Raw genomic sequence first — 23,958 nt, forward strand, 5'->3', positions numbered from 1 at the left:
TGCCATCAAAGAGACACTCATTCTGAAAGCTAGATCTGAAATCTAAAATTCTAACTTTTCAAACACCTTCCTTTTTAGGAGGGCCGGTGGGAAAAGGATTATATTTGGGAAATTAACATTATGTTTACAAAACCCAGCAAAGGACAGATGCTGAGTTTAGGCTAAGGATGACATCACTATTTCTAATGAACATCAATATTTCTGTATTCCAATCAAACAAAGCAGCCAGTGAGAGGTTTATTTAGACGATTTGAGACAGAGGTCCTACTCACAACAATACCGGCCCATATGCCCCTGAGTAAGCTATATTACCCACTCAGGTGCTTGGTTTTGTCATTTGTTGTTAAATGAAGGGACTGAACTAAGATCTTTTTTCAGATCTATGTGTTTACAATTTCATGAAGTATAACATTAAAGCTGAATAAAATGGGTATATTAACCTATTCCCCAGTCTCTCTGAGATAAGCCGTGGTGAAAAAGGCCAAGTGACACTCTATCCAACAACAGCAGAATATCCATTCTTAAGTCCACATAAAATACTCTCCAAGATAGACTATATGCTTGGCCATAATTCAAAGCTTAATAACCTTTAAAGGACTGAAATAATACAGAGTATGTTCTCTGACCATAATAGAATGAAATTAGAAATCAATAATGGAAAAAACTGGGAAACTCATAAGTATGTGGAAATTAAAGAACACATGCCTAAATAACCAGAAAAACTAAAATCAGAAATCAGAAAATTTGAGATGGAAACAACCGCAAATGTCAATCAAGTACTGAATGCATAAATAAAATGTGGTATATTCATACAAAGGAATATTATTTGGCCATAAAAAGGATGAAGCATTATACTAAGTGAAGAAGCCTGCCAGAAAAGACCACATATTGTATTATTTCATCAATATGAAATGTCCAGAAGAGGCAAATCTATAGAGACAGAAAGGAGACTGGTGGTTGCCCAGGGCTGAAGTGGATGGGAGGATTAAAGGGAACTGGGGAGTAATAGTTATGGGGTCTCTTTATGCGGTGGTAAAATATTCTAAATCTGACTATGGTGATGATTGCACACAGTACTAAAAACTACTGAGTTGTACACTTTGGATGAATTATCTATAATAATAAAAGCATAATATGCTAATTAGACTAGGACATCCTTCCAAACGACCTTCTGGATAAAGCCACGGCGGTGGGCAGGGGCCGAGGCAGAGGCGGCCGCGAGGGGCCGAGCCCCTTGCACGAATTTTGTGCATTGGACCTCTAGTATTTCAATAAAGCTGTTAAAAAAAAGAAGTGGTCCAATGTATTTACTCCCTGGTAAAATCATGCAGAGGTACCTTTTACTAGTACTTGTTTGTATTTTCTGATTTTCCTATAATGAGCCATATAATAATAAAAAAATTAGATTATTTTAATAAGTTAGATCTCCAGTTCTTAATCTTCATTTGGGGCATGGATTTATTTGAGCATCATATAAAAGTTATAGACATTGTACCCTGAAAAATTCACATACAATGTACAAGAAAATTTTTAGGGGGTTCACATAACCTTGTAGCCCCCATGGTCCCCTTAGAGACCAATGGACTCTATTTTTATTTTATTTTAAGTTCTTAAGTATATTTTTATTGATTTCAGAGAGGAAAGGACAGAGAGAGAGAGAGACAGAAACATCAATGATGAGAAAAAAACATCGATCAGCTGCCTCCTGCATGTCCCCCACTGAGGATAAAGCCTGTAACCTGGGCATGTGCCCCCACTGGGAATTGAACCATGACCTCCTGGTTCATAGGTCGATGCTCAACCACTAAGCCACGCCGGCGGGGCCTGGACTCCAGTTTAGATGAATGTTGTTTACTTACAAATGGAGACTTAAAAGCCAAACTGGCAGCGATGGTGAGAGCAGGATCCAAACAGCGGAAGATAGACCCAAATAGCATCAGTTTGCCAATTCTCACATCCACAGGCAGAGAGGCTAAGTGATACCCAAGGGGGGTCAGTTTTTCATCTGTAGTTAATGCTCCCAAGTCTCGTAATCGTATTTTTGAGGCACGAAGAGAATCGGGGTGTGGTGGTTCAATGAGCCGAGAGAACACCGATTGGAGATTATGAGTGCTAAACATTTCCAAAATTTTAATTCTGGGGAAAAAAAAATAATTTGACAATTTTATTTATGATGGGATCACACCAAGAAATAAGCTTCTTTCTTGAATAAAAATCTATATATAGAAAAGCCTAATATGCAAAGTGTCCCCTTGGGAGTTCGATCGCTTGCTATGACATGCACTGACCACCAGGGGGCAGCATGGAATGAAGGAAGGCCCCGGCAGGCAGCTGGCAGCTGGGGAAGGGAGGCCCTAGCCAGCAGCTGCTAGGGACCCTACCCGTGCACGAATTTCGTGCACTGTGCCTCTAGCAGTTTATAATTTCCTAGATATATGCTTTCATAAACCAGACAATGTTAGTTTAAAATTAAAAAAAAAAAAAAATCTCTTATGTCTCCTCATTCTCCAGCCATAAATTGCAGAAACACGTTCAGATTCTGAAATTTATTGAGATTAAGAAAATTCTCTCTATAAACTTTCAAAATGCTTCTTTCCATAATAGTGGAATCAAATCATGAAATAAAATTGGAATGATCCACTTATTCTCTTTCCCACATCTGAAATTGCATAATATTTGTTTATAAAATCAATCTGCACTGTGTCCTGCCTTTTGACAGCTCTTGAAAAGCTATTGGTTTAAATTATGAATTTAAGCAGTTTTCAGAGGAGAAAAATCTTATATAACACTAGAGGCCCAGTGCATGAAATTCATGCACGAGTAGGTCCCTAGCAGCTGCTGGCCAGGGCCTCCCCTCCCCGGCTGCCGGCTGGGGCCTTCCTTCATTCTGTGCCACCCCCTGATGGTCAGTGCACATCATAGTGAGCGATTGAACTCCTAGTTGGTTGAACGCCCTAGGGGACACTTTGAATATTAGGTTTTTATATATATAGATTTCTTTATTTCACTTATATGCATTTCCTTTTTAACCCTTTGCACTCGCTTGCTTTTTTCTCGATTCCTTTATTCTAATGCTAACCGTGTCGAGTCACACTCGACATCCCAGTGCAAAAGGTTAAGCTGTGAACTGATATTGGTAAACATACAATTTTACATATTTACTAATGGACACATATTTGGGATCTAGCTTTTTTCCACTTAGATCACATAGATGTTTCATTTTAACACATGCATTGATAGTAATCCACTTAAATTTTGATTTAGCAAAAAAAAAAAAGAAAGGAAAAAAAGAATGAACCATGCTGGCTTATATAATATACCTATTTCCCCACTGTTGTATTTGGGTTATTTTTAAATCATATGTGCTACATATATAACATTTCCCCTTCTCTCATCCTCCCTCAAGGGTCAATCAACTTCAAAGCTCTCTCCAATCCCTTCACTGCTCTTCATTTGCATTGTTACTACCTTAATTCAAGGGATCTGCTTGCCCAGTTTCTTAAGACCTAACCATGAACACTTGAGAAAGCAGGGACTGTGTCTTGTATCCTACAGTACCCCTGTGCTTAGCCCACCCCCTGGCAAATGGAAGGCTCTCAAAATAAATTTACTGGATAAAAGAAGAGCTATAACAGCTTTACACAAGTATCTTTTTCCCTTTGCATTACTATTTTATGGGCATACTCCCTCAAAGTGATGAGTGGGTCTAAGGGCATGGACAGTTTTAGAGTTCTTGTATAATGCCAAGCAAATTTTCAGAAAGGTTGAACCATAGATTTCCCAACTGCAATAACATTGAGTTTGATCATTCATTCATTAAATTCCATTTTATGATACTTATTCTTATTTGTTCATCTTGTAAATAATGGAGTTTTCAAGTAGTTTTTGTTCACTTTGCTGTAACTGATAATGAGGTTGTAGATTTTTCCATGTGATGATTTAATATTGGTGGAACCTCTAACTTACTCTCGTTAAGTTAGATTACTTTTCTGACTCACAAAGGTATTCTTAAGGTCTATTATAGGACTATCCTCTCCAATGTAAGAGATCTTTATGTGCAGAAACTTAAAAGGAATGGTATAGGTCAGTGGTCGGCAAACCGTGGCTCGCGAGCCCCATGCGGCTCTTTGGTCCCTTGAATGTTCTAATGCCACTTCTTCAAAATAGACTCGCCCAGGCCGAAAATCGACTTCTGCGCATGGGCCACGAAGTTTCAATCGCACTGTACATGCGCGCCTGCATGTGGTATTTTGTGGAAGAGCCACACTCAAGGGGCCAAAGAGCCGCATGTGGCTCACGAGCCATGGTTTGCTGACCACTGGTATAGGTAACACTGAAGAGCTCTTTCTATGTCCATTCTCAGCAAAGTGTTTCCTACTAAGAAAAGGAAAACATGGATGTACCTTAGACAGAGCTGCTCCAACGGCACTCTTTGTATTTCTGGCAGCTGCTGCTTTAGAAGCTGGTGACTGAAGTGATGGCTAGTGAACAAATGGAAGCAGACCCCAGATGCAACACGACCAGCTCGACCTTTTCTTTGCAGAGCATTGGCTTGAGAGACAAAAGTATCCTCTAGACTTTCCATCCCTTTGCTGGCATCATATCTATAAAGAAAAAGAAAATGTCAGAAAGGGTTATTTTATAAAGACATGGCCAAGACTCGACTCAGCATGGAGAGATTAGATGAACCACCTTCCTTCTGTAGAAGGACACAGTGTCCTCTGTGTTCTGTGATAGTTGAGTCCCTGGCAGGAGATTAGTGCTACTTTAAAGGGTATGGAACGCTACTACATACAATCTATTTAACTCTTCTTTTTTTTAAAAAATTCTTTTTCATCTTTATTTTTGACAAATAAAAATTGTATATATTTAAGGTGTACAATGTGATGTTTTGATATATGTAGACATTGTGAAATGATTCCAATATCAAACTAATTAACACATATCAACTTCCATATCAATGCTTTTTCATTCAAGCACATGTAAAGCATATGAAAAAAGGAGGAAAACTAATTAATTACTTCCAAGATAAAACCTTACACTTTCCATCTCCGTCTGACTTTAAGAATATGATCTGAATATAGCCTCACTCATATATTTATATAGTTTTCATAAAATATTTTTTCAAACACAATCCATGTAGTTTAATAGCATTAACTATTAAGAGCTTTGTCATTCTAATGAGACATCTTTAGCCCCTCCCTTATACTGCCAAAAGAGAATACCTCTTTTCTTTCATTTTCCCAGAATCGATGACATAGACAACATCATCAATGGTTATGGATGTCTCAGCAATGTTGGTGGAAATTATAATCTTAGTTACACCTACAGGAGGTTTTATAAACACAGCTTGCTGCTCTTCACTGGATAAAGATGAATGAAGTGGGTGAACAACACATCTGGAAGGCAATAAAAGCACAGTGAGTGTTCTAGCGTAAAGTGCTGAAATTGGACTACAAGGGGTGGACTTCTATCTAATGATCAGCAGCTTCTCCACCACCACCCACCCTCAGGGCTCAGCTCCTCTGAATGGGAAGGTGCTTTCTGATTCTGACAAAGTATTTACGCATCCTATGAAACTAAAAACCTTGCATCAACTTGGGAAAAACTGGAGTGTAATTCAGTAGTAAATAATCAAGAAGACTAAATAGTTGACATTTTACAAGAGCACATGTTAATTTTTTCCCTACCTTTAAATCCAGAGCAAGAGAGGCAGAGACAGTGACATACACTAAGAAATTTCTTTCTTATATTTCTAGGGAGTTTTCATCTGTCAAGTAGTTGTCTCCTTCGATATGAAGACACACCCAATGTTTCTTTCCACCAGAATAGAAATCACTGAAAATTATTTTTTCTCAAAATGGGATCATTTCTTTGTTGTTACTAACATTGGCTTCTCCCATGCCCCGTATCTAGCAACTGAAATGACATGCAATTTCGCTGAGTCACTATGCTAAGTGAAGAGAAATATTTTTCTTTAATGGCATGGGAGTGACTGATTTTCTGGAACAAACAGGTTTGTCTATTTCCAGCTGGCATAAACAAATGTATTCTTGAGGAGTGACAGCAGAATCTAAAGAAGGTGATGATTGTTAAAAAGACCTTTCTGGTTACTCTTCTTCGCATATAACTGCAATAGATGATTGAGGATACAGAAAGCAATTAACTTACCGATGACTACGTCTGTTGTTGAAAAGAGAATTAGACTGTAGCTGTTCATAAAGCATTTTGATTTCTGCCAATCCCGGTAAAAATACAAGTATAGCACCTGGGTATATAAAGAGAACCAATTGGATAGAGGCAAAAAGGGAAAAATTAACAGATTATAAAGCTACTTTTAATTAAAAAAAAAGTAATAATCTGAGATTTTTCACTTTCCGTTTTCTTTTTAAAGTCCCCAAGAAATTAATAGATAACAAACTTTAAAAATATATTTTCTGACTTAATTACTACAAAATAAATGGGATATTATCTTTCTGCAACAGGAAAAACAAAAGTGTGGGAAAACAGAATGCCTTAACTTATACAAGCATCATTAGCAAAGCTCTTTAAACTTATTTCTTTAGTGCACTGGTCACTGCCATTTCTATAGGAAGATTATCCTTCTAGTATTTTAAGGTAGGAAAACTCTTCTTTCTATTACTAAAAAATATCCATAAACATTTGACTGAAAATGAGACAAGAAAGTATAATTTGCTTACCAGCCTGGTAATCTAAATTGAGACATATGTGGAAATGTAGCCCATTAATTAACCATACCATTTAATGGTTTATGAGCTTAAAAAACAAATCCTCACTCAGGACTATATAGTATTGATTATTTAGAGAGAGGAAGGGAGGGAGGGAGGCAAGGAGGGAAGGAGAAAGAAAGAGCTAGATATTGGTTGCCTCATGTACATGCCCGGACTGAGGACTGAACCCACAACCTAGGTATGTGTCTTGACTGGGAATCCATGCGACGACACCCCAATTAACTGAGCCACACCAGCCAGGGTGGTTTATGGACTTTTAAATTTGACATGAAAGAAAATAAGCAGTGATAACTGATTATATAGTGTATTTCTGTGCCAAGAGCAATCACTCAGTGATAGTTACCTTCTTCCATGCTTTATTTGGAGAGGAAATTAGCACACATCTTCAATCTCACAAATATTTACTGGGTACCTATGTCACCTCTGTGCTAGGTACAATGGGATATAAAACAAAGATCTGTCCATAAGAACTCCTGACCTGTTATTTATTGCAGTTATTCTCCCCACTAAACAAGGAAACTATCCTATATAATAAAAGCATAATATGCTAAGTGTCCAACAGATCGGTAGACCATTCGACCAGTCGCTATGACACGCACCAACCACCAGGGGCCAGACGCTCCGACCAGTAGGTTACCTTGCTGCTGGGGTCTGGCCAATCGGGACTGGGCAAGAAGGCCGGACATGCCCAGGAGCCCTCCCCAGCCAGCTGGCCCCCATCGGGACTGGGTGAGACGGCCCCGATTGCTGGCCAGGCTGAGGGATTCCACCCGTGCACAAATTCGTGCACTGGTCCTCTAGTCTATGTATATAAAAGGCTAATATGCTAAGTGTCCGACTGTCTGACCAGTCACTATGACACACACTGACCACCAGGGGGCAGATACTCAACGCAGGAGCTGCTGAGCTGCAGTGACTTGGCAGTGGCGGTTCTCGGGTGACACACCCGGAGACCAAAGAGGAGGGAGCCCGATTCCTTGCGGGGCCATGTGATTCCACCTTCGGCTGTGGATTATGTTGTTTGCTGGGATACTGTCGGCCCAAATCTGGTTAACTGCACACTTGCATTTGCGTTCCACACCCTGTATGACAGCAACTTTGCAGAATGCCCTCTTGTACTCTGGAACCCCTCGGGGGATGTCGGAGAGCCAGTTTTGGCCCAATCCCCACAGGCCAGGCCGAGGGACCCCACCTGCCAGAGAGTCCCCACTCACTCAGCAGACGCCAGGGAGGGACCGAGGGAGGTTAGCTCCAGGGTGTGTCCGGCCCATCTTGCCCAGCCTACCCCACCAGCCACCTTCTAATTAATTTCCTTTCAATATGCACAAATCCATGCACCGGGTCACTAATATTGTTACAAAAATGAAACTCTGAAGAAGGTTGAAGGTATGTTTCAGGGTTGGTTTTAACACTTCATAGAATACAAAGCATGCTTACAGACATGATTTCAGTTGATCCTCACAACCACCTTAGAGTGACCCTGTAACTTGGCCAGGTCACAGAGTCAGTAAGAGTGGAACATGGACACAAACCTAGGGTTTCTGGTATAAGAACAAATGTTTTTCACATCTCTTTCTCTTTGTGCAGTTAGTTAATCCTTTTTCCTTTTTGAAAAATCTGTTTGGGACCTTGACCCATTCTCTTTCCATTACATACTGCATGCTCCTCCCTACTAAAATACCACACCATTTAAGAGTAGTACGGTAATCTCTATGAATGGAAGAGAATATTTTGTCTATATATTTATGTGTCTTCTGATCTGTTCTGCCCTCATGGCTTGGCCATCTGTTTCAGGGATATCTGTAATATTCACTTTACCCAAGGTTATGGAGTTCCTGAGTAGTAGAGCTGGGATGTTTATCAGACTCTAAAGCTGTTCTCTTAACCCCAGTGCCCTTTGGCCTTGGTGTGCAAAGTCTTCATGAAATTCAAACACTCACTACTAGGCTCCCCTTTAGTCAGGGTCTAAGTGGGTAACAATGGATCATCCAGGCCTTCTTTTCAGTTTTCTTCCTTTGAATTGTTAACATCTTTTTGTTTGGTGAGAACAACAGTGCAGAGCAAAAAAAGTGGGTGAACCTCAAAAGGTAAAAGGTAAAATTTCTCCTTGAAAAGCCTAACCGGGGTGGGGTGAGGGCTCCAGGAAGGGAGGTGGTGCCCATGATCTCAGGAAGTAAGCTCCTTCCCTTTTGCCATCTTACACATAAATGAAGACAAGAAGCAGTTACCTGGGGGGTAGGAGTGCTTTCCATCCACAATCCATTCTAACAAGGCCTCTATTAATTCAAGATTAACCTTTTCAAAATCCATGATGGACATCGTTTTGATGACTGATTTGCTAACCCCTGAAAGAAAGGTAAAAAAAACAGAAGGATAATTATACCTTACTTAAGACAATACGCCTGGGAACTAGGTGAGTGCCTTGATGTGATTTAACAACACAGATGTTAACATTTGTTGTACTAAAATGAATTTTGTTTCTTTCAGTTTCTCAAACATACATGCTTACTCAAAAAACTTTTTGCTTGAACAATGACCCAAAGAGCAAGCTCCTAACCCTGCTGGGAAGGCCCAGATACGCCACTTTTTTTTCTTTTGGTTAATTCTCACCCGAGGATATCTGTCCACTGATTTTAGAGAGTGGAAGGGAAGGGGAAAGGCAGAAATAGAAACACTGATGTGAGAGAGACGATTAGTTGTCTCCTGCACAGGCAGGCCGACGCTCTATCCACTGAGCAAAACGGGCTAGCTCGAGATAGGCCACTTTTTTCCCTCCTTCCTTTCCCTCTTTTATCCATCACACACTTGTTGACAATTTCAGTCCTAGAAATAAAATTCCAAGTCAAATACATTTTAGAAACCTCTTTCAGATTTAACCAAGTCTTGAGTCTGTCCAGGTAACATTAACCCATGGAAATTAATAGACAGAAACCACAACTTTCACCAGCATCTTTACAACAGAGATTCTTAACTTTTTTGGTTCATTTGAGAAAATGATAAAAGTTATGATCAACTCTGAAACATACATGTGATTCCAATGGCTTCACCAATATCTCTGAAGTGTATCCATAGACTTTCAGTTTAAGGGTCTACAATTTCCTTTTAATTTATCTGAGGCCTAATAAAACATACAGGTCTCCAGGTTGTACTATAAGCCCACGGTCTTTGAAAAACAAGTATCGTGGGGAGACTAACTCCCCAAAGACTGCTGCCCTCTTGTCTTGGGTCCTCCTAATGGTCTATCACCCTAAGTACAGCCGAATTGGGACCAAATAACTGCAACTGGTATCGAGGAAGGGAATGCTGGAAAGTTTAAAGAAGCAAAAAAGCAGTTTCTAAACAATGCTTTCCTAGGCTGTTGGTTAAACATGAAAAGGAAGTAAGAAATAGCCTACATAAATAAGGGTGTGGTTGGGTGTGGAAGGCAAAGAAGGAAACATTTCTAATTGTCAAGGTTCCAAACAGATTTTTCAAAAAGGAAAAAGGATTAACTAACTGCACAAAGAGGAAGAGATGTGAAAAACATTTGTTTTTATACTTTGGCACTTTTTACTAATCAATTATATACTTTAAAGGACTGATTTAAAAAAAAACAAACTAGAAAAAGATTTAAAAATTGAGCTCGGGAACATTATTTAACTAGAGGCCCGGTGCATAAAATTCGTGCATGGGGAAGTCCCCTCAGCCCAGCCTGCACCCTCTCCAGTCTGGGACATCCCTCTCATAATCCTGGACCCCTGGCTCCTAATCGCTCACCTGCCTGTCTGCCTGATCGCCCCTAACTGCCCCCCCACACCAGCCTGGTCGCCCCTAACTGCCCCCCACTGCCAGCCAGGTCACCCCCAACTGCTCCCCGCTGCCGGCCAGGTCGCCCTCAACTGCCCCGCCCCCCCCCTGCCAGCCTGGTCGCCCCCAACTGCTCCCCCGCACTGGCCTAGTCGCCCCTCACTGCCCCCCATGCTTACCTGGTCACCTCCAACTGCCCCCCGGCCGGCCTGGTAACCCCAAGCAGCCTGCTGTTCAGTCGTTTGGTCGTCCCTCAGCAACGCCCCCCTGCCGATCTGGTCGCCCCACGCAGCCTCCTGTTCAGTCGTTTGGTCATCCCTTGCTAACCCCCCTGCCGGCCTGGTTGTAAGCAGCCATCTTGTGAGGGCGTGAGGGTCAATTTGCGTATTACCTCTTGATTATATAGGATTTTCTGAAAAGTGAAAGAGCACTGAGATCAACTAGATCAAGTATTTTTTTACAGGGACAGGGAAGCTCAGAGAAACTAAACAACCAGCCCAGCACCCTACAGAAGCTAGTGGCAAAGCTGGGTTTTCTGACCCAAATCTGCCATCCTTCTTTCTTAGAAAGGAATTCTTAGTAGTGCTTTCTGAACTTTGGTAACCTCTGTGTTTGAAATTAGAAAGGCATTGCTTAGATCCAGTAATAACTCTTTCTTTTTCCCTTATTGATTAAGGTATTACATATGTGTCCTTATCCCTCCATTGCCCCCTGCACACCCCCCACTCATGCCCTCACCCCCCTGGTGTCTGTGTCCATTGGTTAGGCTTATATGCATGCAGCATACAAGACCTTTGGTTGATCTCTCCCCCTTACCCTCACCCTCCCCTACTTTTTTTTTTTTAATAAATTTTATTGATTTTCCACAGAGAGGAAGGGAGAGGGATAGAGAGTTAGAAACATCGATGAGAGAGAAACATCAATCAGCTGCCTCCTGCACACCCCCTACTGGGGATGTGCCCGCAGCCAAGGTACATGCCCTTGACCGGAATCGAACCCGGGACCCTTCAGTCTGCAGGCTGACACTCTATCCACCGAGCCAAACCGGTTTCGGCACCCTCCCCTACTTTCCCTCTGAGACTCCAGTTATAACTCTTAAAGAAAATTCTAAAATTTCAAAAGAAAAACCAGCCCGCTGGTGTGGCTCAGTGGTTTACATCACTAACAACAGGACAAATCAACATTGTGTTTCCTGATATGATGTACTGAGAAGGACTCAACATTGTTTCTGTGGTTTTCTAACCAAAAATGCATCACCTAAATTGAATCATGGGGAAATATTAGACAAACCCAAATGGAGGACAGTCGACAAAACTGGCTCAAGCTAAAAGAAAGTGTCAAGTCTGTAAAAGAAAAATAAAAAACATTTTTTCAGATTAAAATAAAAAACAAAAAAAAAAAGCTAAAGGCACATGACAACTAAATACAATATGTAATGCTGTGTTGGATCCTGAACCAGGAAAAAATAACAATAAAGGACACTATTGAGATATTTGGCCAAATTAGAATATGGACTGTGGATTAAATATTAGTATCAGTTAAATGCCTTCATTTTGAGTATGTCCTATGCTTATGTAAGAGAACGTCTTTATTCTTAGGAAATACATACTGAAATACTAGAGGTTAAGCAGCATCATATCTGCAACTTAGTCTCAAAAGGTTCAGGGAAAAAATATGTACATAGAACAATGATAAAACAAATGAAGCAAAATAATAATAATTGATGAAATGGGGTAAAGGATATATGAGTTCATTGTATAGTCTTACAAACTTTAATTTTGAATTTGAAATCATATCAAAATAAAAAATTACAAAATACTCAAGAATTTATATTTTACTACCTCACAATTTTCCTATAATGAACACATTTCTTTTAAAATTAGAAAAAGCCCACTGGTAAGTATAATAATTATAATCTAATATGCATTGCAACTGCTCTTTTTCTAAGTTTAAGGTTGTTCTGATGAATTAAAGACAATGTAACTGTAAAACAAGAGCCCCATCTTTCTCCTTCAGGATCATGGTGCGGGAATAAAACTACAGCTGACCCTTGAACAACATGGGGATTAGGAGGGCCAACCCCCCTGTGCAGTCGAAAATCCATGCAACTGTTGACTCCCCTAGGACTTACCTACTAATAGCCAACTGTTGACCAGAAGCCTACCTGATAACGTAAACAGCTGATAATACATATTTTGTATGTTATATGTATTATATACTGTATTCTCACAATAAAGTAAGTTAGAGGAAAGAAAATGTTATTCAGAAAATCATAATGAAGAGAAAAAATACATTTATCGCATTTATTTAAAAGACATGTATGTAAGTGGCCTCGCATAGTTCACACTGGTGTTTTTCAAGGGCCAACCGTAGCTCTCTTTGGCACAAGTGTCCCATCCCCCCAGGAAGCACGGTACCTTTATAGCGGGCCAGGAGCTGCTTAAAATCCAACTGCTGATCTGGCACTGCATCTCTGACAGAATCCTGATCCTGGAGGTGAAGGGAAAGCCTCAGGTCTTCCTCTACTTCCTCAAAGGCCGTTCTGCTGCGCCTTGCTTTAAGCTTCTCCTTGGACATCTGCTTCATGGAGCGCATATACGGACTCCCATCCGGTAACACGTACCTGAAGGAGAAGACAAAGGAATGTGTCTGTGTATGTGGGTCTGCTGGTGAAGGAAACATTCACCGGTTTCATGCGCTCGTTCAGCAGAATGCTGCTGCTTCTAATTGTTGTGCCATTTTCCCACCAGTCCAGGATTCTGCTGGCTCTGCCCTATTTCTGGTGGGGAACACACTGGAATGCGCTTGGCTCTATTTGAAGATAATTCTGGAGGCAGTGAATTTGAAAAAGTGAGAGAACAATGGCAGGTAAACTAGTTGAAAGATGCTTTGCCCAGAGATTCACATTCAATAGAAGTGGAATAGGGCCCCCAAAACAACAGTTTTTAAGTATGCTTACTGCACACTAAGGTTTGAGAGCCAGTTTTTTGGTTTGAAAATATGGTCCATGAAATAAATAGAGAATTAGGAGGGGGATTTATTAGGAAGGAAAGGAGCAGGGAGAAGGAGAAAAATTCTGAGTGTAAGGTGCCAGACATCAGGGTGTTTTTATTCTGGAGCTCAGGCATTGGGAATAAAGATACTGATCAGGGAGTTCCTGGCATACAGGTGACAACTGGAATCACACAAGTCTAAGAGAGCTGAGGAAGAGTTTAATAGTGAGAAGACACAGTGCCAGGATAAAGCCCTGGGGAATCTTCAGGGTTAAAGAGTAGGAAGAGGATGCAGGGCTTACAAAGGAGAGAAGTCTGTGCCCAATGGACATTACCATTTTCCACCCAGCGCTAACATTATATGGACATCTAAATACTCAAACTATACTGCAACTTCTTGAGGGTAGAACGATGATGATAACAGCTAACATTTACAAAGCACTTGCTATGTACCTACCAGGCACAGTCTAAGCACTTTGCAACTATTAACTCCAAGTATTAATTCATTAATCTTCATTACAACCCTGTGAAGCAGCTACCATTAACACACCCATTTTATATATAATTAAACTGAATTATAGAGAGATTAAGCTACTCACTAATGTTATAGTTAGTAAGTAGAGGGATTTAAATACTGACTGTCTGTATGTTACATTCTCCATACATTTTGGTCCTTCATCATTTTTTAAAAAATATATTCTATTGAATTATTACAAAGAGGAAGGGAGAGGGAGAGAGAGTTAGAAACATTAATGAGAGAAAAACATCGATCAGCTGCCTTCTGCACACCCCCTCCTGGGGATGTGCCCACAACCAAGGTATATGCCCTTGACCGGAATCAAACTTGGGACCCTGGAGTCCGAAGGCGACGCTCTATCCACTGAGCCAAACCGGTTAGGGCAAGTCCTTCATCATTTTTAAAAACAATATTTTTTTAGAGCAGTTTTAGGTTCAGAGCAATATTGAGCAGAAGGCACAGAGATTTCCCATATACCCTGTCTCCCCAAAACATGCACAGCCTCCCCCACTGTTAACATCCCCCACCAGAGTATACATTTGTTACAACTGATGAATCTACATGGACACATCATGATCACCTAAAATCCATAGTCTGCATTAGGGCTCAAGAGTCATTACTCTTAATACACTACCTTCAAATTGCAAATAATTTGTATAATAAATATTTGCTGAAAGAAAGGGAAAAACAAAATCCTCAAATAGAAATATTAGAAGGAAATCTGAACACATTTATTAGTATCTCGATACTCTGAGGTAAAATAATAACTTTGTTTTCAGACTTTCACCAAATCTTTTTTTTTTTTTAAATATATATTTTTATTGATTTCAGAGAGGAAGGGACAGGGAGAGAGAGAGAGAAACATCAACGATGTGAGAGAATCATTGATGGGCTGCCTCCTGCACACCCCCGACTGGGGATCGCACCCGCAACCCAGGCATGTGCCCTTGACCGGAATCAAACCCAGGACCCCTCGGTCCGCAGGCTGACGCTGTATCCACTGAGCCAAACCAGCCAGGGCAGACTTTCACCAAATCTTAATTAATGTCTTCCTTACCTTGTCACAGCAATTGCATCTTCCAGAAAAAACTGATCAACAGGAAAGGTACGACCTTGAAAAACAAAATAGACTATAAAATAGTAAAGCCTCAGAATACCTGTTGAGCTATCCTGAAATAGTTTATATATGCAAAATTCTCTTAAAACAAAGCTTAGCACAATACGGTACTATTTGTTTGTGATCTTAAAAGTACAAAAAAATTTTAAAAAAGTTCTTATTTCTTAATTATTTTTTAAATTTATCTTTATTGTTCAAAGATGTCCCCACCCCCTTGATCCCTCCACCCTGCCCCCAGGCAAAAATAACTTTTGATGATAGAAATTGGAAGGGTTAAGATTCCAGTTTTGTGAAGAAGAAAAAAAGAAGTATATAGGTGAAAAGATGATTATTTGCTAATAAAACCTTTTGCCTTTAAAAAAAAACCCATTTGTTACGCTTTTCCTATCCTCCCCTGCTCCCCCACAGGGGACCTTTACAGATTTAACAACTGTACTCTAGATCAAGCATATAATTTCTCCTTTATTTTTTTAATGATTATAAAGCCAGTGTTTATTTTATTTTTTTAAGTAATTCTTTATTGCTGAAAATATTACATATGTCCCCTTTCTCTCCCATTGGCCCCTGTATATTTTCTTCTTTAAATCTACTGTCAAAATTCTCTATAATTAGAATAAACAGGACTATATTACTCATTAATCAGTGCTTCCCAATTGTTCCTTTGCAATCAACTGCAGAAGGATAGACAGGAGTCTCAGGTGATAAATTAATCCACAATGAAACTATGAAAGCACCAAAAGAAGACACAAGCTACCCAACTTCACTTTCTCTCAGAATGGGCCAAGATCTAGAAATTTAGCAGAACCCAGCAATGAACTAATATGCGCTTCACAGATACAACTTCCTCCTTTCTGACAGAATACCATTATAAATTCACATGTTTAGATTAAACACAATGAAATGCTAGAAACACTAATAACCTGAACTTTTCAAAACAGCACATATAAAATTAAAATCTCCCAGAAAATGAACATAATGTAGCCTCTTTATTAATTTCATTACATGGTTATAATTTTATTTGTTACAAACTAATCACTTCTTCTCTAGAAAGAGGAATAAATACCTATGAAATTATGTCTCAATTTAGCTTTAAAATAATTTCATTTGCTTATTAAAAGAATATATATTTAATGATGTATTTTAGTCACCTGGTATAGTAAGAACTGGGCAGGAACTGAAATATTCTGAAAAGAGCTCAGCATTTAAAGTTGCACTCATCAGAATAACTTGGAGCGTTGGTCTCTGCGACACAATGTCTTTCAAAACTAGCAGCAAGAAGTCACTAGAAGAAATAAAAGAAACACCTGAGGATCAAACAAAGTCAATTAATGAAAATTAATAACTTTTGATATATTTTGAGCAAGGAATGTTTAAGATCTCTGTGAAAACAATTATAACGTTTATACAAAGATGTGTCATGTTCCCAGTTGTGAAGACTTAATATCAAAAAGGTATCAGTCCTAGCGGATTTGCTCAATGTTTAGAGCATCAGCCTCTGGACCGAAGGGTCTCAGGTTCAATTCCTGGTCAAGGGCATGTACCTCAGTTGCAGGTTCGATCCCTAGCCCTGGTTGGGGCGCGTGCAGGAGGCAACCAGTTGATGTGTCCCTCTCATATTGATGTTTTTCTCTCTGTCTCTCCTTCTCCCTTCCACTCTCTAAAAAAAAAAAAAAAAAAGAAAGAAAGAAAAAAAATCAATAGGAAAAATATCCTCTGGTGAGGATTAACAAACAAACAAATAAAAATATATCAATTTCCTGCCAAATAAACTAAATTCAGTGTAGTACCAATTAGAATACCAGTAGGATTTATCATTGCATTTGATAATTCTATTTCTTGATATCTGCATGTACATAAAGAGGCATGCATATACAAAGATGTTCATTATGGCATTCCTTATAGTAGTAAAACAATGGAAACTACCTGAATGTCCACCAACCAAGAAACAGTTAATTATAACAATATCATCTGTTCGGTAGAATAGCCTGTGACAGATAAAAGGAATAAGGTACAGTTCTAGATACTGACATGACAGCATCTATACGGCAGTGTTAGTAAATAAAGCTCAAGTTGTAGAACAGTATTTACTGTAGAACAGCAATATCCTAACTGTTCTCCCTGTTCCAGCCGTTGCCCCTTGAAATCTATTCTCAATACAACAGACCAATAATTCTGTTCAAATGTAAATCCGATTGTGCTACCTTCTGCTCATAACCCTTCAATGCCACTGATGTCCTCACTAACAAGGCCCTACGTGACATGCTCTGTACCCCACCACTCACTTCCTGCTACTTCCCCTCTTATCCGCTACACACCAGCTGCACTGGTTTTCCGCCAGTTTCTGGACTCCACTGAAACCCATCCCACTGAAATCTTTGCAAATGCTGGCCTTGCCCCCATTTGTCACATAGGATTCCTTCTCATACTTTAATTTCAATGTCGTCTCTTCAGACATATGATATCTGGCTATCTTCTTGGTCTGTTCCCAAACACAGCTTCCTGTTTATTCCTTCATAGTACTTATTCCAATTTGTAATTATTTATTTGTTTGTTTGCTTGTTCATTATTTGATTTTCCTACCAGACCATAAGAGATTAAGGAGAGCCACATACATTTGTTCACTGTAATATCTACATGGAAGTCAGGACAGAATGACTGACCTAACGAAGTCCATCAGTTGATGCATGCTTTACATTTGTTATTTCTGCTAAGTACAGTCCTCAGCTCAGCATGACACCAGGAGGGTGTTAAGTTATCGCTTATTACATAACTAGAGGCCCAATGCACGAAATTCGTGCAAGAGTAGGCCTTCCTTTCCCAGGCTGCTGGCACCAGCTTCCCTCTGGCACCCGGGACCTGGGCTTCCCTTGCAGCCCCCAGCTTTGTCTGGAAGATCATCCAGTCTAATTAGCATATTATGCTTTTATTATTATAGATGTCCATGTAACAGGATGATTCTTTTTTTTCCTTTCTAATTTTTAATTGATTTTTTAGAGAAAGAGGAAGGGGGAGAGGGAGAGAGAGAGAGAGAGAGAGAGAGAGAGAGAGAGAGAGAGAGAGAGAGAGAGAGAGAGAAAGAGAGAGAGAGAGATAGAAACATTAACCTGAACATTGGTCAGATGCCTCCTGCACACGCCCTGACTAGGGATCGAGCCCACAACCCGGGCATGTGCCCTGACTGAAAATTGAACTGGCAATCTTTCGGTGCATGGGACAGCGGCCAACCAACTGAGCCATACCGGCCAGGACAACAGGGTGACTCTTTTAGTGATGAACATATGCTCTCCCAGCATTTTTAGTATTATAGACCCTGGGGCCAGAAAAGCAGTTCCTGTTCTATGACTTAGGCCTTCTCTTGACAAGTTACCTTTACTCATGCTGAGAAACTGAATTGGAAGCAGAATAAAATTCTTTCAGCCATGTCTTCATATATTGTGTGTGGGTATTCATTTGGAAAGCCTTTATTTACCTTTCTTCTGTCCTCTCATGGACTTCATCAACAATGATATGGGTGATTCCTTGTAGAGCTGTGTCTCCTTCGAGCCTCCTCAGCAGCACTCCTGTGGTGCAATATAATAGTCTGGTGGCTGAGGACTAGCATGCAAAAGGGCAGAGAAAGCATTCATGAAATTTTTTAAAAAGGAAACACTTTAACTGGCAAAGACATTGTGAATGGATAGAGATGAAAAAATATTGAAAACAATAGCAATTCCATTTAATATGAAAACATACTAAGTGCAGTTTCTTGCTGGTGACAATAAGAACTTTTCTACTTCATATCAAAATTTTAACTTTAGGCTCTGGCTGGTGTGGCTCAGTGGTTAAAAAAAAATCAATGGGAGCCCTAGCCAGTTTGGCTCAGTGGATAGAGTGTCAGCCTGTGGACTAAAGGGGCCTGGGTTCGATTCTGGTCAAGGGCATGTACCTCAGTTGCAGGCTCCTCCCTGGCCTGGGCCCTGGTCAGGGCTTGTGCAGGAGGCAACCAATTGATGTGTTTCTCTCACATCGATATTTCTTCCACTCTAAAAATCAATGGAAAAATATCCTCGGGTGAGGATTAACAACAACAACAAAATAGTTTAAGTTTAGGACTCATAAAAAGCATTCAGAAAATATTAAACATAAAAACAACAGTGAGTGATAAAATAAATTCTGAATTTGTCCATTCCTTATTCAATAAATGGATTAATTCCCTGGTTTGAGAATAAAACAGCACTTACTAGATAATTTCTGCCAATAAAGAATAAAAGGTCTTTGCCCTGCCAGCGTGGCTCAGTGGTTGAGCATTGAGCTATGAACCAGAAGGTCTTAGTTTGATTCCCAATGAGGGTACATGCCTGGGTTTCAGGCTCAATCCCGAGTGTGGGGTGTACAGGAGGCAGCCAATCAATGATTCTCTCTCATCATTGATGTTTCTCTCTCTCTCTCTCCCCCTCCCTTCTTCTCTGAAATCAATAAAGATATATTTTAAAATAACAATAAAACATCTTTATAGAGGAAGTTAAGTATACCCAAATAAGAGTTTTTATACCAAAACATTTCCAAAAGGACTTCTGAAGTATATCCCAAATTTCCCATTAATTTCCAAACACCAAGAATCCTTTATACTTGAAAACTAAATTTCTGTTATCAAGAAATAAGCAGAACATACAAACCTTGACACTCTCCAAGCGGATCTGGTATCCCACGGTCAGACCCACCCTTTCTGCTCGCTCTTTAGCAACACGCTCAGCGACAGAGATGGCAGAGATTCGCCGGGGTTGGGTGCAGATGATGTTAGCCACCTTCTCCGGTGGTCCGTTCAGAGAATCATCCAGTATAAACTGAGGAATCTGTGTGGTTTTCCCACATCTGTACGTCAAAACAAGTAAGTTCTAAAATGAGAGCTTACAAGTGCCAGTTAACCAAAGAAGCAGTCATATGTGAAAATACAGAAAGCTAAGTAGAATAAAAGTAGTTCAGGCTCATCTATCTTCTAAACCTATACTGACTTATTACCTATAACTGATAACTCCTAGAAATTTGCACTCACTAACAGGGCAACCAAAGAATAGTTTAGTATCATGTAAAATTGGGACTACTGAAGAGACATTACTAAGGTCTATAAATGCCTCTAGGACCATGAACTCTACATATGACTCCTAAAGAAACAGGAGTCTTGTCTTAAGATTAGAATACTTTATATTTTTCCCTTTGATGTGTATTGACTTAGCTGCAAGTGAACTGAGGTTAAAAAGATAAGAACTACAAAATACATAGTTACTACTATATCAGTGAGTCTGGGCACAAATGTAATGATTAAATTGAGAACCCTTGAATAGATAAATTATGCCTGTGACTTGTCCCTGCTAAATAGGTTTTGATAACATATAAAGAGTGTGAAAAAGGGAAAATAATGTGCCCTAAGTTGTTCTTAAAAGAACAAATAAAGCTCTAAGGAAAGCAGAATAAATTTAGAAGATAAGTTTTCTGGAGCTATTCTTTACCTTTTAAAATGGGCCTTGTTAAAAGCATTCAGCTAAACCTTTTGCCTTAAAATTATCTCACCGAAGAGGTGTATGATGTCTACAAATTCCTAGATGTATTTCTGAGTTTTATGTTTGTTTTGTGTAATTTGGCTCTGCTGGCTACAGATGCTGTAGTATTAATTCCTATGAAATATTATTTGACAGGAAAGAGAGCAAATAACACCAACTACTGGCTTTTCAAAAATAGAGCTGGCTATGGTAAACAGGGTAATAGTATATTTACAGATGAAAGCTGCATTACAAATAAACTGTATTCTTACCCAGTCATACCACTTATAACAAGTACTTGGTGCTTGCTCAACAATTTAAGAATGGTTTCTCTTTCTTCCCAAGCAGGCAGTGATTGTCTTTCTTGCAGAATTGACTGGAACTGTCTGGAGGTCTAATAAAATAAGATAAGGTATCAGTTGGGTTACTTTGAATCACCTCTCATAAAGCTCTGAATGGGCCCACCCTTTCTGCTCTTTAACAATTTTTCAGAGAAAGAAACTGCAAATTTGTTGGGGTTGGATACTGATGACTTTAGTCAGAAGGCTGCTCAGAGAATCAGCCAGAGTAAGCTGTGGAATCTGTGGTTTTCTCATTGGAATAAACTGAAAGACCTTAGAAGAGAAATAAACCCCCCTTGCTGAGTACTGATCCAATTCTTCCTAGCAGGAGTTTTTACACCAGCACTGTCCAACAGAACTTTATGGTGTGATGGAAATGTTCTCTATTTACGTTGTCTGGTATAGTAACCTTGGGCTACATGTGGCTACTGAACACTTTACTGTGGCCAGTGCTACTGAGGAACTGAATTTTTTATTTTATTTTAGTGAATTTAAATTTAAATAGCCACACATGACTAGAAGCTTCCATACTGGACAGCACAGTTCTACACAATATCAGATTTCTACCAAAATCAGTAATAGTAAGAGTACTGATTAAAGGGTTCTTTTTGGCCAATCATCACATTTATGCAACTCAGCCTGACATCTAATGGCCAATGCTACACGGTACTACACATTAAAACTGGATGTGTTTTTGAATAATGTAAGAAATTTATACCAACATATCATTTTCTGCATATAATTTTATCACATAAACTTATCATTTCTAAACACACTGACCAATTGAACATGCTACTTTTTTGTTTCTATCCTAAGGTGTGATTTTCTACTCATTTTGACATTCTATGGGTATCCTATATAATAAAAGGCTAATATGCAAATTGACCGAACAGCAGGATGACTGGTTGCTATAACACGCACTGACCACCAGGGGGCAGATGCTCAACACAGGAGCTGCCCCCTGGTGGTCAGTGCACTCTCATAGGGGGAGCGCTGCTCAGCCAGAAGCCGGCTCATGGCTGGTGAGTGCAGCAGCAGTGGCGGGAGCCTCTCCCGCCTCTGTGGCAGCACTAAGGATGTTCGACTGCCAGCTTACACCCACTCCTTGCAGAGAGCAGGCCTAAGCTGTCAGTCGGACATCCCCCAAGGGCTCCTGGGCTGCGAGAGGGCACAGGCTGGGCTGAGGGACCCCCCACCCCCGGCAAGTGCATGAATTTTGTGCACCAGGCCTCTAGTCGTACTATATATGGGATAGTTTTATACTGTGTCAAAATCAGAATCACAGAACTTTTGGACTGGAAGGGCCTTTGCACAGCATCTCTAATCCAATCCCCAAATTGGCTAAGCCACTTCCCTTTGTCCCACATCCAACTCTGCCTTCACAGTTCACTGGCAGGTTCTTTTAAAATAATCTTCATGTGAATGGGGTAAAAACAACACAGGTTTTGGAAACAGAATTAGCTTGAACCTCTATGTTGCCACTTACTAGCTATTTGTGTGACTTAGGGCAAGTTATTTATTCTGTGAGCCTTTGAAATGCGTAAAAGTTCCCCCTTACCTGTTTCCTTTTCCTTTTGTAAATCACAGTACAGAATTAATTTTCCTTCCACTCATCAGTTTGTCTGTCATAGTACCAGAGCCACATGATTCTGAGAATACCTGGCATATTGGTGTGTATTTCATTTTCACCAGCCATTGGACTTTCCAAAACTATCTAGATTTTGTGCCCAAGTTTGCTGTGGCATGTAGAAATTGACCACTCAATGCTAGCCATTCTCTCAGAACACCCTACCTGTTTTATTTGGAACTGCTTGCAGATTTTAGCATTTTCAGCATGCACTGATTTTGCCTGCCAGTCATATCTTTTGGAAATCTTTTTCTTAAGGTTCACATAGCTTTCATTCTCCACTACCACTGGTGCAGGGCCTTCATCCTCATCTGTCTCCTCCTCAGGTTCTGATTCTTTTTCAACTTGAAGGGGACAAAAGGAAACATTTTCGATATGGAGCCCTTTTTTTATCAAAGGGGGAACGTCATCGTCTAACAAAGTAACAACAACAAAACCATAAAATAAGAGGAAAAGTTAAAGCTTGAATAAAGCAGGTTCATTCATTTCAATACTACTACTTCTACTGCTAAAGAACTTAAAATGCACCTTCAAACAAACTTTACTCAAGTATAAGTGGCTACTGTTAGAAACAAAATTAAGTTAAAAACAAGAGAAAATCTTGGCATGGCTAAATGTTAATCCAGTAGACTCTTTACATTCAAGGAATTAACTGAAAGTTTAAACTACTGGCAAATGCACCTAAAATTCCGTGACACAAACAACCTATCAAATGATGAATCGATTAAAAAAATGTGGTATGTTCACATAATGGCCTATTATTCAGCAATAAAAGGAATGAAGTACTGATACATGCTACAACATGAATGAACCTTGAAAACATTATGTTAAGTGAAAGAAGCCAGACACAAAAAGCCACATGCTGTATGATTTCATTTCTATGAAGCGCCAAGAATAGGCAAATCCATAGAGAAAGAATATAGGTTCTTGGTCATCAGGGGTTGGGGGAAAAGAGGAGTGACTAATAATAGGTATGGGGTTTCTTTTTTGGGGTGAGGAAAATGTCCTGGAATTAGACTGTTTATGGTTGCACAACTCTGTGAACATATTAAAAACCATTTAATTGTAAACTTCAAACGGGTGAATTTTATGGTATGTAAATTACATCTCAATAAAGCCATAATTTCTAAAAAGTCCACAACCCACAATCTGTCATTTCTTGAGAAATGCATTTGAATCCCAGTGCTAGAAGCTGACATTTGGGAGTGAGTCAAGTGTCGAGTGAGGAAACCCAGACAACTGTTCGGCACCCATAACGCTTCACTGTTCTCTACTTATTGACTCTTGTGAAACAATGAAAACTTATTCC

At 39.7% G+C, this 23,958-nt stretch overlaps 1 protein-coding gene across 1 annotated transcript in view; it reads right to left on the reverse strand.

Moving 5' to 3' along the window:
• The window catches only part of DHX57 (DExH-box helicase 57), a 47,114-nt gene that overhangs the window by 12,750 nt on the left and 10,406 nt on the right, over nucleotides 1-23,958 (reverse strand). The window contains exons 6-17 of the mRNA XM_054728240.1: nucleotides 22,815-22,993; nucleotides 20,954-21,075; nucleotides 19,821-20,016; nucleotides 18,635-18,759; nucleotides 16,314-16,447; nucleotides 15,106-15,160; nucleotides 12,956-13,161; nucleotides 8,981-9,097; nucleotides 6,172-6,268; nucleotides 5,226-5,399; nucleotides 4,404-4,604; nucleotides 1,860-2,136 (exon numbers count right to left, since the gene is read on the reverse strand). Coding sequence (XP_054584215.1) covers nucleotides 1,860-2,136; nucleotides 4,404-4,604; nucleotides 5,226-5,399; nucleotides 6,172-6,268; nucleotides 8,981-9,097; nucleotides 12,956-13,161; nucleotides 15,106-15,160; nucleotides 16,314-16,447; nucleotides 18,635-18,759; nucleotides 19,821-20,016; nucleotides 20,954-21,075; nucleotides 22,815-22,993 — 1,883 coding nt within the window. The remainder of the gene's footprint in view (nucleotides 1-1,859; nucleotides 2,137-4,403; nucleotides 4,605-5,225; nucleotides 5,400-6,171; nucleotides 6,269-8,980; nucleotides 9,098-12,955; nucleotides 13,162-15,105; nucleotides 15,161-16,313; nucleotides 16,448-18,634; nucleotides 18,760-19,820; nucleotides 20,017-20,953; nucleotides 21,076-22,814; nucleotides 22,994-23,958) is intronic.

The sequence above is a fragment of the Eptesicus fuscus genome, chromosome 16 (genome assembly GCF_027574615.1).
Source record: "Eptesicus fuscus isolate TK198812 chromosome 16, DD_ASM_mEF_20220401, whole genome shotgun sequence".
Classification (NCBI taxonomy): domain Eukaryota; kingdom Metazoa; phylum Chordata; class Mammalia; order Chiroptera; family Vespertilionidae; genus Eptesicus; species Eptesicus fuscus.